The sequence below is a fragment of the Macaca fascicularis genome, chromosome 8 (assembly GCF_037993035.2).
Source record: "Macaca fascicularis isolate 582-1 chromosome 8, T2T-MFA8v1.1".
Lineage (NCBI taxonomy): Eukaryota > Metazoa > Chordata > Mammalia > Primates > Cercopithecidae > Macaca > Macaca fascicularis.
The window spans coordinates 76,776,367-76,792,288 of NC_088382.1; the positions used below are offsets into that span (position 1 = coordinate 76,776,367).

The 15,922-nt window shown below is 41.5% G+C and overlaps 1 protein-coding gene and 1 long non-coding RNA gene across 37 annotated transcripts in view; one reads left to right on the forward strand and one right to left on the reverse strand.

Moving 5' to 3' along the window:
- The window catches only part of SGK3 (serum/glucocorticoid regulated kinase family member 3), a 148,398-nt gene that overhangs the window by 74,358 nt on the left and 58,118 nt on the right, over window positions 1-15,922 (forward strand). For 20 of the 36 annotated variants that reach the window (XM_045398352.3, XM_015454776.4, XM_073998884.1 and 17 more), the window contains 3 exons: window positions 780-906; window positions 4,307-4,523; window positions 10,293-10,376. In XM_045398352.3, the coding sequence (XP_045254287.1) occupies window positions 4,428-4,523; window positions 10,293-10,376 (180 nt within the window). In that variant the 5' untranslated portion in view covers window positions 780-906; window positions 4,307-4,427. The remainder of the gene's footprint in view (window positions 1-779; window positions 907-4,306; window positions 4,524-10,292; window positions 10,377-15,922) is intronic. The other 16 variants (XM_073998878.1, XM_073998898.1, XM_015454779.4 and 13 more) reach the window with 1 other exon arrangement.
- Window positions 5,508-15,922, reverse strand: part of LOC102145725 (uncharacterized) — a 50,953-nt gene continuing 40,538 nt past the window's right edge. Inside the window, exons 3-4 of the long non-coding RNA XR_006700407.3 lie at window positions 13,623-13,825; window positions 5,508-7,349 (exon numbers count right to left, since the gene is read on the reverse strand). This is a non-coding gene — a long non-coding RNA (uncharacterized lncRNA). The remainder of the gene's footprint in view (window positions 7,350-13,622; window positions 13,826-15,922) is intronic.

Consider the following 15,922-nt stretch of genomic DNA (forward strand, 5'->3'; position numbering starts at 1 on the left):
TACAAAAATTAGCCAGGCATGGTGGTACATGCCTGTAGTCCCAGCTACTTGAGAGGCTGAGGTGAGAGGATTGCTTGAACCCTGGAGGTGGAGGTTACAGTGACCCAAGATTGCGCCCTGCACTGCAGCCTAGGCGACAGAATGAGACCCCATCTCAAAAAAAAAAAGAAAAAAAAGGTCACAATAATCTTATTAGTCTTCCTTGATCTAAGATCCTTTGAATTTATTCCTGTATGTGCTCTCCACACTCCCACTGGTAAATAAATTGTTGAGATCCTAAAATATTTTGTTATAAAGGCAGTTTTCTCCCAGAATAGACTTGGAACTTCTTTCTGGGGTCTTTTGGGTTACGAGACAATGAAAGATGGTGGGAGTAGATAGTGAAGAGAATTAGCATCCCTTGTGAAACAACTTGAAAAGAGTTTTATTGAGAAGGAGGCGTTTGGATGCAGGGTATTCTCTGAGAGATACAGACAGCTGCTTTCAGCAAGGCAGTTCAGCTGAATTTGGGGTTCAGCATTCTTAGCCTCATCTATGCCTACCCAAATGCCTGCATCTATGATTCAAGTAATTCTCCTTTCCAGCCAGTGCCGTATGTTAACACATTAGACTTTGCAGGATTGTATATTGAATTGGCTCTGCAACCCTAGCCATCAAACCCTGGGCTTGATCTTCTCAGCTCGGCAACTATAAGAGATGAAGGACTCTAATAAAACAGCCACGGATTTTCTACCCATCTCTTTGGGAATTCACAGCTTTGACTTTGTCATTTGCTTTAGGCACATTCTCAAGGACAGCCAGAAGCAGCCCCAGCCCACATCGCAGTCTCTGAAGTCAGTGTTTTTAGCTGCTACTTGGACTTTGAGCACTCTCCACCTGCACTCCATCCTGTGACACCATGCACAGGTAGTAGTTTGAGCGATCATGATGTCACTGTGTGCCATCCCCTCCCCCCACAGGAAGATTTTCAGGACACTTGTCAAGTACACATTCCATTTTTGAGGCTGTGTTTCCTGCGGTCTTCTTGGTACCAGTTAACTGCATCAGTCATATGACACACTCAAATGTAGTTGAAGGGAGTTTAACAAAGGGACTGTTAACTAAGATGTTGTGGGCAGGATTAGAGGAACCATCATGGCTTGTTGAAGCACCTCTTTACTAGCAAAGTCAGGAAGCTGTTATTATTCCCAGACCCTTCAGCTGTAGCTGTGGAAGACGGGCTGCCTGCTAGGAACTGTGGGCTTAGGTGGGTAAACCACTGATGTCAGAAAGGGACCAGGGGAACAAATATCTTAGCGCCATGCTTCTCTTACCCTGTAATTTGTTAGTGACTCTCATGGCTGCATCCAGCCAGAGGGCAAAGGCAAAACAGTGTGCAGTCCGTAGAGCTCAGACTTCTGGACATGTGGCTGGGTGGAGAAAGAGTGGCATTTGGGTCTGGAAGGGCAGATAGAGACTGTCAAGTGCAATTGCCAAACTGGAACCTTTGGCTCAGGTTTGAGTGTGCTTCTTGAGTGTAGACTTCTACACTTAAGTGCCAGCTGTGCCTGTTCTCTTAGATGTCCCCTGGGTACCTTGCAGGAAACAAGTTGTCCTGCCTACCATCTCTTTCCTTCTCCTTTATTCCTGGTGCCACTTAATGTGATACCTTACTGTCCCTTCCAAAAGGAGGACCTGAGGAATTCTGCTTCTTTGGGCTATAGCACAGCAGGGCACTCATATAAAGTAACAGCAGTACCTGCCACCCTGAGCCCCACATTCTCAAGGGAGAGGTGTGGAAAGTGTAGCTCATAACCTTCACCTTCTCAGTGTCTCTGGTGCAGGAGGAGAAGCATGGGTTAATGTGGCTTCTAAGGTTCCAGGACAGGGCCAGTCTGCCTTAGAAGTACAATAGGTTCCGGCCGGGCACGGTGGCTCACGCCTGTAATCCCAGCACTTTGGGAGGCCGAGACGGGCGGATCACGAGGTCAGGAGATCGAGACCATCCTGACTAACACGGTGAAACCCCGTCTCTACTAAAAACACAAAAATTAGCCGGGCGCGGTGGCGGGTGCCTGTAGTCCCAGCTACTCGGGAGGCTGAGGCAGGAGAATGGCGGGAACCCGGGAAGGCGGAGCTTGCAGTGAGTGGAGATCGCGCCACTGCACTCCAGTCTGGGCGACAGAGCGAGACTCCGTCTCAAAAAAAAATAATAATAATAAAAGAAGTACAATAGGTTCCACCTGCTCTCATGCTCAGGCAGTAGATCACTGTGACAGGCAGGCCAGGCTCTGGTCAGGTGCTTCCCTGGTCTTAGTGGGGCAAAGCAGCTACTATTATGGGGCTTTAGAATGCTATAATTTATAGACAGATGCTGTACTCTTTGTTGAGGCGGGACCAATTACTTGTCTGTATATTCTAACAACTAATTCAGCTACACAGAAATATTTCTGACTGCTGGGCGCAGTGGTTCACGCCTGTAATCCCAGCACTTTGGGAGGCCGAGGCAGACGGATCACCTGAGGTCAGGAGTTTGAGACCAGCCTGACCAACATGGAGAAACGCCGTCTCTACTAAAAATACAAAATTAGTTGGATGAGGTGGCACGTACCCGTAATCCCAGCTACTTGGGAGGCTGAGGCAGGAGAATCGCTTGAACCCGGGAGGCGGAGGTTACAGTGAGCCAAGATTGCGCCATTGCTCTCCAGCCTGGGTGACGAGAGCAAAACTCCGTCTCAAAAAAAAAAAAAAGAAATCTTTCTGACTGCATTTCCAGCAGCAAATCCAACAAGGGAAGCTTTGAATAATCTCAAAGGAAGCATTCTTATAATCAGTTAAAACTCATTATACCTGAATATTCAATGCCTGCTGATATATATTTTAAGTCATTACCTGAATATAATTTATAGTGACCAGATCTGTTACAGCGACTTCCTGAAACTGACCATCCAGGGAAATTATCCAAGCATACTGACAGTTTAAAAAGTATTATTTAGTCTGAGTGTGGTGGCTCATGCCTGTAATCCTAGCACTTTGGGAGATTAAGTTGGGAGGAATGCTTGAGCCCAGGAGTTCAAGACCAGCCTGGGCAATGTAATGAGACCCCGTATCTTAAGAAAAAAACAAAAAAAAAGTATTGTTTGAGCCAGGCGTGATGGTCTGTGCCTGTAGTCGCGGCTACTTGGGAGGCTCAAGCAGGAACATCTCTTGAGCCTAGGAGTTTGAGGCTGCAGTGCAGCATGATTGTACCTGTGAATAGCTACTGCATTCTAACCTGGGCAACATAGCAACACCCTGTCTCTAAAAGAAAGGTATTATTTGGTGTCATGTGGTGTCAGAGTATGGGCTGCTGTGTGTAGCAAAGGTGACATCAGTGTGACATCTCTAGCCCTTTATTCATGAGTGGGATGATATTAACATACTGCATTTATTTTGTAGGAAGATCTACTGTAGTGTCTCTGACCAGAGGTTCAGTACAAAAGAATAATCCACAGTTATAATGAAGCATAGTACAGTGGTTAAGAGTTGGAACTCTGGGCCGGGCACGGTGGCTCAAGCCTGTAATCCCAGCACTTTGGGAGGCCGAGGCGGGTGGATCACGAGGTCAGGAGATCAAGACCATCCTGGCTAACACGGTGAAACCCCGTCTCTACTAAAAATACAAAAAACTAGCCGGGCGCGGTGGCGGGCGCCTGTAGTCCCAGCTACTCGGGAGGCTGAGGCAGGAGAATGGCGTAAACCCGGGAGGCGGAGCTTGCAGTGAGCTGAGATCCGGCCACTGCACTCCAGCCTGGGTGACAGAGCAAGACTCTGTCTCAAAAAAAAAAAAAAAAAAAAAGAGTTGGAACTCTGGAGTCAGATGGCCTGGATTCAAATCCGGGATGTATGAATTATTTCACCTCTCTGTGTTTCAGCTGCCTTATTTGTAAAATGAGTAAATAGTTACGTACTATACAGGATTGTAATCTGAATTGTTCAGCACACTTGACCAGTTCATCCTGATTCAGGAAGTCTGAAAACCACACTTTGGTTACCTCCAACTAGATCTTTTCTAGGTGAGAGTTAGTGCTTAGTCTACATGAACTGAGGTGTGTAAGTTACTGGAATTTCCTAATAGTAAGGAAGGTAGATGGACTGCAGATATTTGTGGGTTGTAGTAGGAACACAGTAGAAACTAAATCTCTAACCTGGGCTGAGACTGATGAGCAAAAGTAAATTCCTGCCAGAATAAATGTAAAATTAGTCCCATGCTTAAGGAATAACCATCATAGTATGTTAAAATTGTTTTTGTTAATCACTTCTTTTTTTTTTTTTTCTGTTGGTTAAGGTTGCATGATGGAATTTGAACATTACTTCAAGAGGTGTTATGTTTTGGATTAGTTAATTGAGTTTGTCCTCTGCTGACTGTTTCTTCGGACGCATTTTTTGGTGTGCTCTTGAGGGATTAAATGCAAAGAGATCATACCATGGACTACAAGGAAAGCTGCCCAAGTGTAAGCATTCCCAGCTCTGATGAACACAGAGAGAAAAAGAAGAGGTTTACTGTAAGTACTTAACATAAAGCATGTGGAAAAAAATTGAATATAGAGAATATTTTCATTTCTGCTTTTCTTCTCCAACCTAGAACACCCCCTTCCCCATCTCCCACATACCTGGATTTTACTTTCACATAATCTGTTCTCCACAAAGTCTGTGGCTACCGTAATGGAATACATTTTCCTTTTTTAGTCTCTTTACTTATCCTCTTGGAGAATTGTATGAAACTATCTAACTAATCCTTTTTTTTTTTTTGAGACAGAGTCTCATTCTGTCACCAGGCTGGAGTGCAGTGGTACAACCTCTGCTCACTGCCTCCTGGGTTCAAGCGATTCTCCTGCCTCAGCCTCCCGAGTAGCTGGGACTACAGGCACGTGCCACCACGCCCAGCCAATTTTTGTATTTTTAGTAGAGATGGGGTTTTACCATATTGGTCAGGATGGTCTTGATCTCTTGACCTCATGATCCGCCCACCTTGGCGTCCCAAAGTGCTGGGATTACAAGCGTGAGCCACCACGCCTGACCGTATCTAACTAATCATCTTGGGTTTTTTTGTTTTTTTTTTTGAGACAGAGTCTGACCCTGTCACCCAGGCTGGAGTGCAGTGGCTCGATCTTGGCTCACTGCAAGCTCCGCCTCCCGGTTCACGCCATTCTCCTGCCTCAGCCTCCTGAGTAGCTGGGACTACAGGCGCCCGCCACCATGCCCAGCTACTAACTAATCTTCTTAACAGAAAATGTGCATGTGCATACACATGGATCTACGCACACACAATTTTGCGTGCACTGTCAGGAATTAATGGACTCCTGAAGACATCGATTTCATATTAACTACTGTCCTGAAATGTTTATAGTATCTCTCAGTTTTAAAATATTTAATTCAGTAATTTTTTTTTTTACCTTAAAGGCTAAGCCATTTCTAATTTTATCATTTATCACTGTAGTATCTACTACAGGGCTTTATAAAAAGTAAGCGCAATGAACATTTGCTCAATCTGTGTATCAGTTTTTATTATTGGAGAATAGTCACTTTTCTAATTAGTGTGCTGAAACATACAATATTGTATGTAGTTCCAGTAGTCCTATTAGTACATACAGAGGTCTTGTGCCCTCCTCCCCCTGAAAAAAAAAAAGCCATTTATCATGTATATTACTGATCTGCTCTTCCTCATAACTCCCCACTCTCTCCTCACCTACAGAGTTGGAACTCTGGAGTCAGATGGCCTGGGTTCAAATCTGGGATGTATTAATTACTTCACCTGTCTGTTTCAGTTGCCTTATTTGCAAAATGAGTAAATAACTATGTACTATACAGGACTGTAATCTGAATTGTTCAGCACGCTTGACCAGTTCATCCTGATGCAGGAAGTCTGAAAACCACACTTTGGTTACTTCCAACTAGATCTTTTCTATGTTGTATGAGTAATATGAAGAAATTCATTTAGCCCAATTCTGTTTAATACTTAGTCTGATCTAATAATTTAATCAGGTCTCAGGATAAAATGCTTAGCCTCTCTTCTACTTTCTTTCTCTTACTTGAACACACATCCTCCTCAGGTTGGCATCATGGTTTATGGGAGGAGAGGTGTCCCCTTTCACAATATTGTTGAGTTGGTGAATGACCTCATGGTAGCCTGGTGAAGCCTCTTGAGTTCTTGTCGTCCCTCTAGATCTTTGTTTTTTGAGCTGTAAAGTGGCTGGTCTGGCAGATAGCCAGCTATGACTGACCTGATAACCTGGGCATTTTGCTGGCATCCATTGCTGGCACCTTCAGTTGATGAACTAGCTTGTGATCTCTTTGTTGACTTGACCCCAGGGTCTTGCGGCAACTCTCCACTGACTCAGTACCTTGGCCCTTGATAGCTGTAGAGCCCCCTGAGGCTCTGACATGTCCTTCACCTGCTCCTGGCTCAGTGGTCCAACCCAGCCTCTAAAAAGGGGGTTACCTGGTCACTGCCAGTTGAGTCCCATGATAGGTGACTTTCAACTCAGAGTCGCTGTCATAGGGCAGTTGAGGAAAGCTGAGGAGTTAAACTAAATCTCTCTGCCTTCTTAACTAGGTGGGGCTGGGTGCTAGAAAATGATGGTTTTCTCTCAAGGTCTCAGACAAGGAGCAGGGAAAGCAGTCCCTCTGTCCTCTCTTCCTTAACAGACACACCTGCCACACTTGGCACCACATCCCAGAGCAGATAAATTGCAATGTGTTTCCGACCATATACCCCTTCTGAGCCTCTAGATTGCAGGAATATCTTAAACAGTAGGCATTTGTTGCACATTTGTATAAGCAAAATTTTTAGCAGTATCACATTGAAGGTAAACAAAGGTTGATATACCTAGAATAAAATGGTAAGAGTGTGTGAAAGTTTTTCTTCCTTCCTTCCCCCTCCTTATTTTTGCCTTTGGGTCATTCTTTCCTCGAGAGGATACCTCCTGCCAAGTTTGATGGAAGTTCACACATAGCAAATGTCAGCAGATTATCTCATGTGTCCTTTGATTTTCCAGGCTGGAGGTATTTCCATGTCTTCTGTAGGATGGTTGAGGAGACATGTAACATTTCTCTTACTCAGCTGTTTTTACGCTGTGCACTGAGTTCTCAAAGGCCCTAACTAAATCACCTTATTCATTTACTTCCTTCAGATTCTCAAATATTGCCTTATTAGAGAGGCATATTCTGACCACCCTATAAAAAACAGCACCTTCACACCCCACGCTACCCCTCTCACTCTGTCTTGCTTTCCCTCCTGCCACATTTCGTGTTTGTTTATATGTGCCGCCTTTGAGTAGAATGCAAGGTTCTTTGAAGCAAGGACTTCTTCATTATCGTTTCACCAGCCCCTAGAACAAAGATAGTAGGAATTCAAATAAGTATTTGTTGAATTGTTCGTCTGTTATTTGCTGATTACTACAGTGTAGTCCTCAATCCTCAAGAAACTGGGTTCTCTCAGTGCAGATAGACCCCATCCCACCCAACACAGATGCTCTGTTCAGCCTAGGTACCCGTGTTATCGATAATATTTTTATTTTTTTAATTAATTAATTAATTAATTATTTTTTTTGAGACGGAATCTCACTCTGTTGCCAGGCTGGAGTGCAGTGGCGCAATCTAGGCTCACTGCAACCTCCACTTCCTGGGTTCAAGCGATTCTCCTGCCTCAGCCTCCCGAGTAGCTTGGACTACAGGTGCATGCCACCATGCCCAGCTAATTTTTTATGTGTGTGTGTGTATATATATATATATATATTCCTTTTTTTTTTTTAGTAGGGACGGGGTTTCACCATGTTGGCAAGGTCTCTATCTCTTGCGTGATCCACCTGCCTTGGCCTCCAAAAGTGCTGGAATTACAGGCGTGAGCCACCGCGCCCAGCCTGAATTTAAATTTAATAGAGACAGGTCTTGCTATGTTGAATAGGTTGGTCTTGAACTCCTGGGCTCAAGTGGTTCTACTGCCTCAGCCTCCCGATGTTTTGGGATTACAGAAATGAGCCACCACGCCCAGCCTTGATAATATTTTTATACTCTAGTTTGCATAGGTAGTTTATATAGTTCTATGCCATGAAGCTTCTAACAGGGAAATGTGTTGCATTGTAGGTGTCTTGACTTAAGCCAAGTCTAAATTATATTTTCATTTATCCACTTGAGAAATTGTGAGCTTCTATGTCATATTCTAGGCACTGTGGATACAGTGGAACAAGAGTGACATTAGCCCTAGCTCTCAAGGAACTTTCATTAACTGGGGCAAGACAGACAATAAGGAAATATGCAAATAAGATAATTTCATATTGTATTAAGTATTGTACTGTTTCCTGTGAAATTCTGTTAGATTTCACAGGGAATCTAATCTTGTTTTGCTTTTTTTTTTTTTTTTTGAGACGGAGTCTTGCTCTGTCGCCCAGGCTGGAGTGCCGTGGCCGGATCTCAGCTCACTGCAAGCTCCGCCTCCCAGGTTCACGCCATTCTCCCGCCTCAGCCTCCCGAGTAGCTGGGACTACAGGCGCCTGCCACTTCGCCCGGCTAGTTTTTTGTATTTTTTAGTGGAGACGGGGTTTCACCGTGTTAGCCAGGATGGTCTCGATCTCCTGACCTCGTGATCCACCCGTCTCGGCCTCCCAAAGTGCTGGGATTACAGGCTTGAGCCACCGCGCCCGGCCTTGTTTTGCTTTTTACCAATGGAAGTATTTTTAAGGATTTGATTAGTTTTTGTTTTTGTCTACTATTTTATTAGTACATATTTAATAAGCACTTGTTTATAAATCATACTGTTAATTCATAATTTCACAAGGCTTTATCTTGCCTTCTATAAATATATTTGCCGCAGAGCTGCTCCAGCTTGGAACCTAGACTTGCTCCTGGTCTTGGCTGTATTTGGGTAGCCAGGGGAGGCCACCTGAACTTTCTAAGGTCCATTCTTCTCACCAAGTCAGCACAAATAATTCAAGAAACTCACAATCATATAAACTTAAGTGTTTTATTCTCTTACAGCAGTCTGCTTCTAGGCTTGTCTGATCCTGAGTGCCATGTGAGATAAATCTCTTGTCTAGTCTTACTCAACGTCACTGGAACCTTGGCTAAGTTTTTTGCCCTCTACTTCTGCATACTGTCCATGGTGGCGGGGGGGTATCAAATTAATTTTAACATCTTACACACAATAGCTTCCTCTAAGACAACCAGATTCCTTTTCGGTTAAGACCAAGAGAGCCAGATTACCATCCTGCAGCTCATGTAGGGTGTCTCATGTATAGTGGGGGGGTTATAATATTTGTTCTGCTTACTTCATAGGGTTGTTGGATTATGATTATATGAGGTTATGTATACTTGAAAATACTGAATATGGAAGATAATACTAGGAAATCTGAGAATAAATTCTTATTAATAGTTTGAAAACTACTATGTGAAAGGTGACCTAAAACTACTATGTGAAAGATGAAGAGAACTAATAATTGAAGGTTTTTTATGAAGCAAGTATCACTTTTGAAAATACTTTGTAAGTTCAAGGTATTAATTACTGCTAGGGAAGAAGAGAGGAAAGTGGCAACAATTGAATCTATAGTATTTTATTCTTTGGCAAAAAAATCTGAAGCAAGAATGGCAAAATGTTAGAAATTCAGTAGATCCAAATAATGAGCACGTGGGTGTTGACTATGTTATTCCCTGAAAATTACAGAAATATTTTGTAACATGTGAAAAATAAAATATCTCCTGTTTTTTTTCCTGACCTCATATTCTTCCCATCACAAGAAATCACCTTTTTTTTTTTCCCTCAAGTCATGATCTCGCTTTTGACACTCAGGCTGGAGTGCAGTGGTGTGATCTCAGCTCACTACAGCCTCGACTTACCTGGGCTCAAGCAGTCCTAGAGCTCAGCGTCCTGCGTAGCTGGGACTACAGGCGTGTACACCATGCCTGGCTAATTTTTAAGTTTTTTGTAAAGACGGGGTCTCCCTGTTGCCCAGGCTGGTCTCCAGCTCCTACGCTCAAGTGATCCTCCCACCTCAGCCTCACAAAGTGCTGAGATTACAGGCATGACCCACTGAGCCCAGCCAAGAATACCATTTGACAAGATTCAATAAGTGCTTTAATTGGTATGTTTATGTATCTTGGAGAATCATATAAAAATGTTAATGTTAGTATCAGTTTCAGAATATGAAAATAGCCTTATTGAAAGAGACAGACTGTTTCAAAAAATATATATATATGAAAACAGGTTTAATGTATTTAAGTAGCTAATGGGTTTTTTGCAATTAAATTTTGTTACATTGTTTTTTTTTTAATTTCCACAGGTTTATAAAGTTCTGGTTTCAGTGGGAAGGAGTGAATGGTTTGTCTTCAGGAGATATGCAGAGTTTGATAAACTTTACAACACTGTAAGTAATAGTCTACAAGATTTCTAATTAAAAGAAAGCACCTGAGAAAACCCCAAATTAAGAGAAATGTATTTGAATGATTAAGTTGATACTGACATATTAATATGTCAGACAAGCAGACAAAGGTAAGAGATTCTTCAAAAACATCCTAACTTTGGAATGCTTACAAAGAAAGGGTAGAGAGAGGACTGCTGAACAATTCCAAATAAACCATTAAAAATATGAGAACTAGATAAAATACCTTTTAATGTCATAAAAAATTAGAAGTCAGTTCTTTCTACCTACCTCTCTGATAAGTGTTAATCATCATGGTATTTCTGGTTAAACTCCTACTGTAAGCTTTATGTTTGAAAGTCTGTCACGAACCTATCTCCCTTCCATAGTTTGTTTCCATTCTTAAAGATATGTCTTAGGTTCCAGATTTTAAGTAGCTAACGCAACTGAAATGACTGTTGACTTTTAGAGTTCTGACAGCTACCCAAGTGGTGAGATCTAAGAGACCATTAGCTATTTAAATTACTAAAACCTGTTTTTATATTTTCATAACTCAGATATTAAATAGTATTCATAATCTAGTGTTTACAGTATATACAGTACATACTTGCTAAAGTAGGCAGCAAAGAGCCAGGCATGATGGTTCACATCTGTAATTCCAGCACTTTGGGAGGCTGAGGCAGAAGGAACATTTGAGCTTAGGAGTTCAGAGGGTACAGTGAGGCATGATTGCCCCACTGCACGGCCGTCTGGGCAATATAGCAAGACCCCATCTAAAAAAATAAAGGCAGCAAGACCACCACGGTCACTGTCATACATCAGTCCATATCTTCCACAGGTAGCAGTGTTTGTGAAGATCATACATAGAAACTAAAGCATACCTCTTGAGTTATTAATAGCTATTATGGAACTCCAGGTCATTAAGACAGTCCTGAATTTAAAGTTTTGCTTCAGTTAAGAACAAAAGGAATTGTGCCTCAAATCCTCAGTTTGTTTGTTTGTTTGTTTGTTTATTTGTTTATTTGTTTATTTATTTATTTTTGAGAGATGGTCTTGCTCTGTCACCCAGGCCGGAGTGCAGTGGCACAATCTTGGCTCACTACAACGTACTCTGCCTCCCATGTGCAAGCGATTCTCATGCCTCAGCCTCCCAGGTAGCTGGGATTACAAGCATGAGTTACCACGCCTGGCTAGTGTTTTTGTAGTTTTAGTAGAGATGGGGTTTTGCCATGTTGGCCAGGCTGGTCTCAAAGTCCTGGCCTCATGTGATCCGCCCACTTCGGTCTCCTAACGTGCAGAGATTACAGCTATGAGCCACTGTCGTTGGCCTCAAGTCCCAAATTGAAATTTCTCTGCTCTCATGTATTAATAAATAGGGATCTCCCAGTGTCATTGTTTAATGAATGGTAGATTACTAGACATCCTCTGGAAAAACTCTTGTTATATATTTAAGAACAGAATTTTGGGCTGGGCACGTGGCTCACGCCTGTAATCCCAGCACTTTAGGAGGCTGAGGCGGGCGGATCACGAGGTCAGGAGATCGAGACCATCGTGGCTAACATGGTGAAACCCCATCTCTACTAAAAATACAAAAAATTAGCTGGGCATGGTGGTGGGCACCTGTAGTCTCAGCTACTTGGGAGGCTAAGGGAGGAGAATGGCGTGAACCCAGAAGGCAGAGGTTGCAGTGAGCCAAGATTGTGCCACTGCCCTCCAGCCTGGGCCACAGAGCGAGACTCTTATCTCAAAAAAAAAAAAAAAAAAGAAGGGAATTTTAAAATTTCTTAACCCTGTCTCTTGATTTTAAACATAGGAATAAATATATGCCTGTGGGTTATTATTTGTAAGATATTTTTGAATATGAGGAAAGTTACACATATATCAATTAAGAAACAAATTCCTAAATGGGTCAGAATGAATCAAACAATGTCTAGCTGTACCACTTCCTGTGTTTTGTTAAGTCATGAAAATTACACTTCTGATTCATCTTTATTTAGCATTTCACTATGTGTATATTTGTTCCTAATACTCAGATCACTTGCTACTTGAAATTGAATTTCTGAAGATAATACTGCAATTTAAAAATATTTATTTTTTCCTATGTAAAATTAATAGGGAGACTCCATCTCTACAAAAAAAATAAAAATAAGAAGTTAGTGTAGTGGCACATACCCATAGTTCTGGCTACTTCAGAGGCTGTGGTAGGAGGACCACTTGAGCCTGGGTGGTTGAGGCTGCAATGAGCCATGACCATGCCACTGCACTCTTGATACCCTGTCTCAAAACAAAAACTAGAACCAAACACCTGTAATGTTGCTGCTCAGAAATAACTTAACATTTTACGTTTCTTCTGTTCTTCAGTTTTTCTTTAATGCATATGCAACTGCACTCACTAAATACAGGTTGAGTATCCCTTATCTGAAATACTTGGAACCAGAGTGATTTGGATTTCAAATTTTTTTCAAATTTTGGAATATTTAAGTTGTACTTACCAGTTAACCATCCCAAATCTGAAAATTTGAATTCTGAAATGCCCCAGTGAGCATTTCCTTTGAGCACTCAAAAAGTTACTGGTTTTGCAGCATTTCAGATTTTCAGATTTGTGATATTCAACCTGTGTAGTTTTAGATATTTGCTTCATCAAAGGATATTGAGATAGGTTTTTTTTTTCCTGTAATTAAAGTTATACTGTTGAAACAATAGTCAATAAGAGTTTGTACATGGAAATATCTTCCATTAGTTTTTAGTGATTTTTTTAAAAATGGCTTATATTGGAGGCTGAGTGCGGGTTGAAATGTTAGCTCATTTTGAAACTTTTGAATACGCATTATCTATATGTTCAGCATGTCTTTGAGGAGTGTGTAAATCCACCTGTACCCATCAGGATGCCTGGGTTATGCTCGGGTAAAAATAACATGACTGTAGTGTCTGTCTCTCTCTCTTTCTTTCTCTCTCTCTCACACTCACACACACACACACATACACCCCGCATACACCACATACATTTGAGGCTTCTTTCTGTCTTTTGCTTAAAATATTTCATAGGCTAAATTTACCTTCTAAAGATGTTGTCTTTTGTGAAACTCTTCATAAGAGGAAGGGGTGTAGGGAATGTCATCTAAAAACTCAGCATTGTGGAGATCCACACTGGTAGTGTGTCATCATGATTTTAATAGCAGGTGATTAATTAAATTGTTAATATTTGAGTATCTGTAAGCGTAAAAATAAAATAGGAAAGCTTGTTTGGGGTACCTCCATCCATGATCACTTTCATTCTCTCTTCTGTGAAACATCCCATCTTTCGACTTTTTGCAGAAGAGTTTCCTTAACTTGTAGTTCAGGTTTTATCATTCGTCTCCCTAATTTCTTTTGTATTTCTTTTCACCCTTTTTTCATTGTTCTTATTTCATCACTTTCTGTGTCTCTTTTTATGTAACTCCTTGTAATTCTGCCTCCTGTAGTGAGGGGCAAAGAAAAAAATAGGAAAATAGTTATTGGTTGAATTATTTGAAACTACAGAAATCAGGTTGAACCTGGTCTGGATTTCCCTAAGTTCAAAAACACAAATTATTTTCCTGTACTCTTTTTAGAATAAAAGAAAAGAAAAAATCTCTAGGCATTTTGTCAACTTCAGTGTGTCCTTTATGACTAGTGTATATTTTAAACTTTTTATTATAGAAATTGTCAAACACAGGCGAGGAACAGTGGCTCACACCTATAATCCCAGCACTTTGCAAGGCTGAGGCAGGAGGATTGCTTGAGCTCAGGAGTGCAAGACCAGCCCGGGCAATGACTTAATGAGACTGTCTCTACAAAAAATAAAACAACTTGCTAGGTGTGGTGGTGTGTGCCCTGTGGTCCCAGCTACTCAGGAGGCTGAGGGGAGGATCACTTGAGCCCAGAAGGTCAGCACTGCATTCCAGCCTGGTTGATAGAGCTATAGACTATCTTAAGGGAAAAAAGAAAGAGAGAGGGAGAGGGGCAGGGGAAGGGAAGGGAAGGGGAAAGAGAAGGGAAAGGAAGTGGAGGGAGGGAGGGAGGAAGGAAGGAAAGAAGGAAGGAAGGAAGGAAGGAAGGAAATTGTCAAACACATACAGAAGTAGACATACTAGTACCAATTCAGAAAATAATAATATGTTACCATCCAGCTTCAATAATTACTGATACATGGCCATTCCTGGTTCATCTCTATCCCTAGCCAGCTCATCATAATTTCAACACAAATTTCAGACATCATATCTTTTCATCTGTAAATATTTTAGTATACATCTCTAAAAGATAAAAATTCTTAAAAACAAAACGTATACACAGTATCATTACCACATCTAAAAATAAATGAACAGTAATGCCTTAATATCAGATATCCAGTTAGGGTTTATGTGACTGGTTGATAAGTCTGTTAAGTGTCATTTAATCACTAGGTTCCCCCTCTGCGTTTCTTTTCTTTCCTTTACACATTTTTTGTGTGTGTGTGTATGAAAAAAAACAAGATCATTTGTTTACATATTTTTCAGTCTGCATTTTACTGACAGCATGCCCCATGCTGTAAAGTGATTAGTACATTCCTCTGTTCTTTGTATTTCCTATCAGTTGGTAATTAGAGGTATCGTTTTGGGGTGTTTTTTTTGTTTGTTTGTTTTTGGTGAGACGGGTTGTTGCTCTGTCACCCAGGCTGGAGTGCAATGGCGTGATACGGTGCACTGCAACCTTGACCTCCCTGGTTCAAGTGATCCTCCCACCTCAGCCTCCTGCATACTGTATAGCTGGACTACACCCAGCTGATTTTTTTTTTTTTTTTTTTTTTTGGTAGAAATAAGGCCTTGCTATGTTGCCCAGGCTGGTCTCAAACTCCTGAGCTCAAGCAATCCTACCACATCAACCTCCCAAAGTGCTGGGATTACAGGCCTCAGTGAGCCATCATGCCCAGCTGAGATACAGTTTTTACATGTGTGTGTGTATTTTTGACATCAAACTTATAATGAAAATATAACCCATTTTTGTGACTTAACTGCCCCAAATTTAATTTCCTCAGGGCCAAGTTTTCCTTCTCTGAAGACAAGCATATCTGATAAACAAATGTATTAGAAAAAATATATATATATTTGAGACGTGGTCTCACTCTGTTGCCCAGGCTGAAGTGCAGTGGCATAATCATGGCTCACTGCAGCCTCAACCTTCCAGGCTCAAACAATCCTCCCACCTCAGCCTTAGAAGGTGCTGGGACCACAGACATGTGCCACCATGACTAGGTATTTTTTTTAATTTTATTTTTGTAGAGATGAGGTCTCACTTATTAGAATATTAGTAAGGGGAAGGTTAGAGCAGAAAGGATATTGAAAGCAAAATTCATCTACTTTGTTAGAAATCTATTGTCAGTCCATGTAGAGAAAACACTAAGATAATAAGTGAGTAATACATATTCGGAACTGTAACACCAGGTTCTAGCCTAAGCACTTGCCATACATAATCTCCTTTAAAACAACAAATCTGTAAGGTAGTTGTTAAAATTATCCTCACTTTACAGGCAGGAAAATGAGATGCAGATGTTGAGT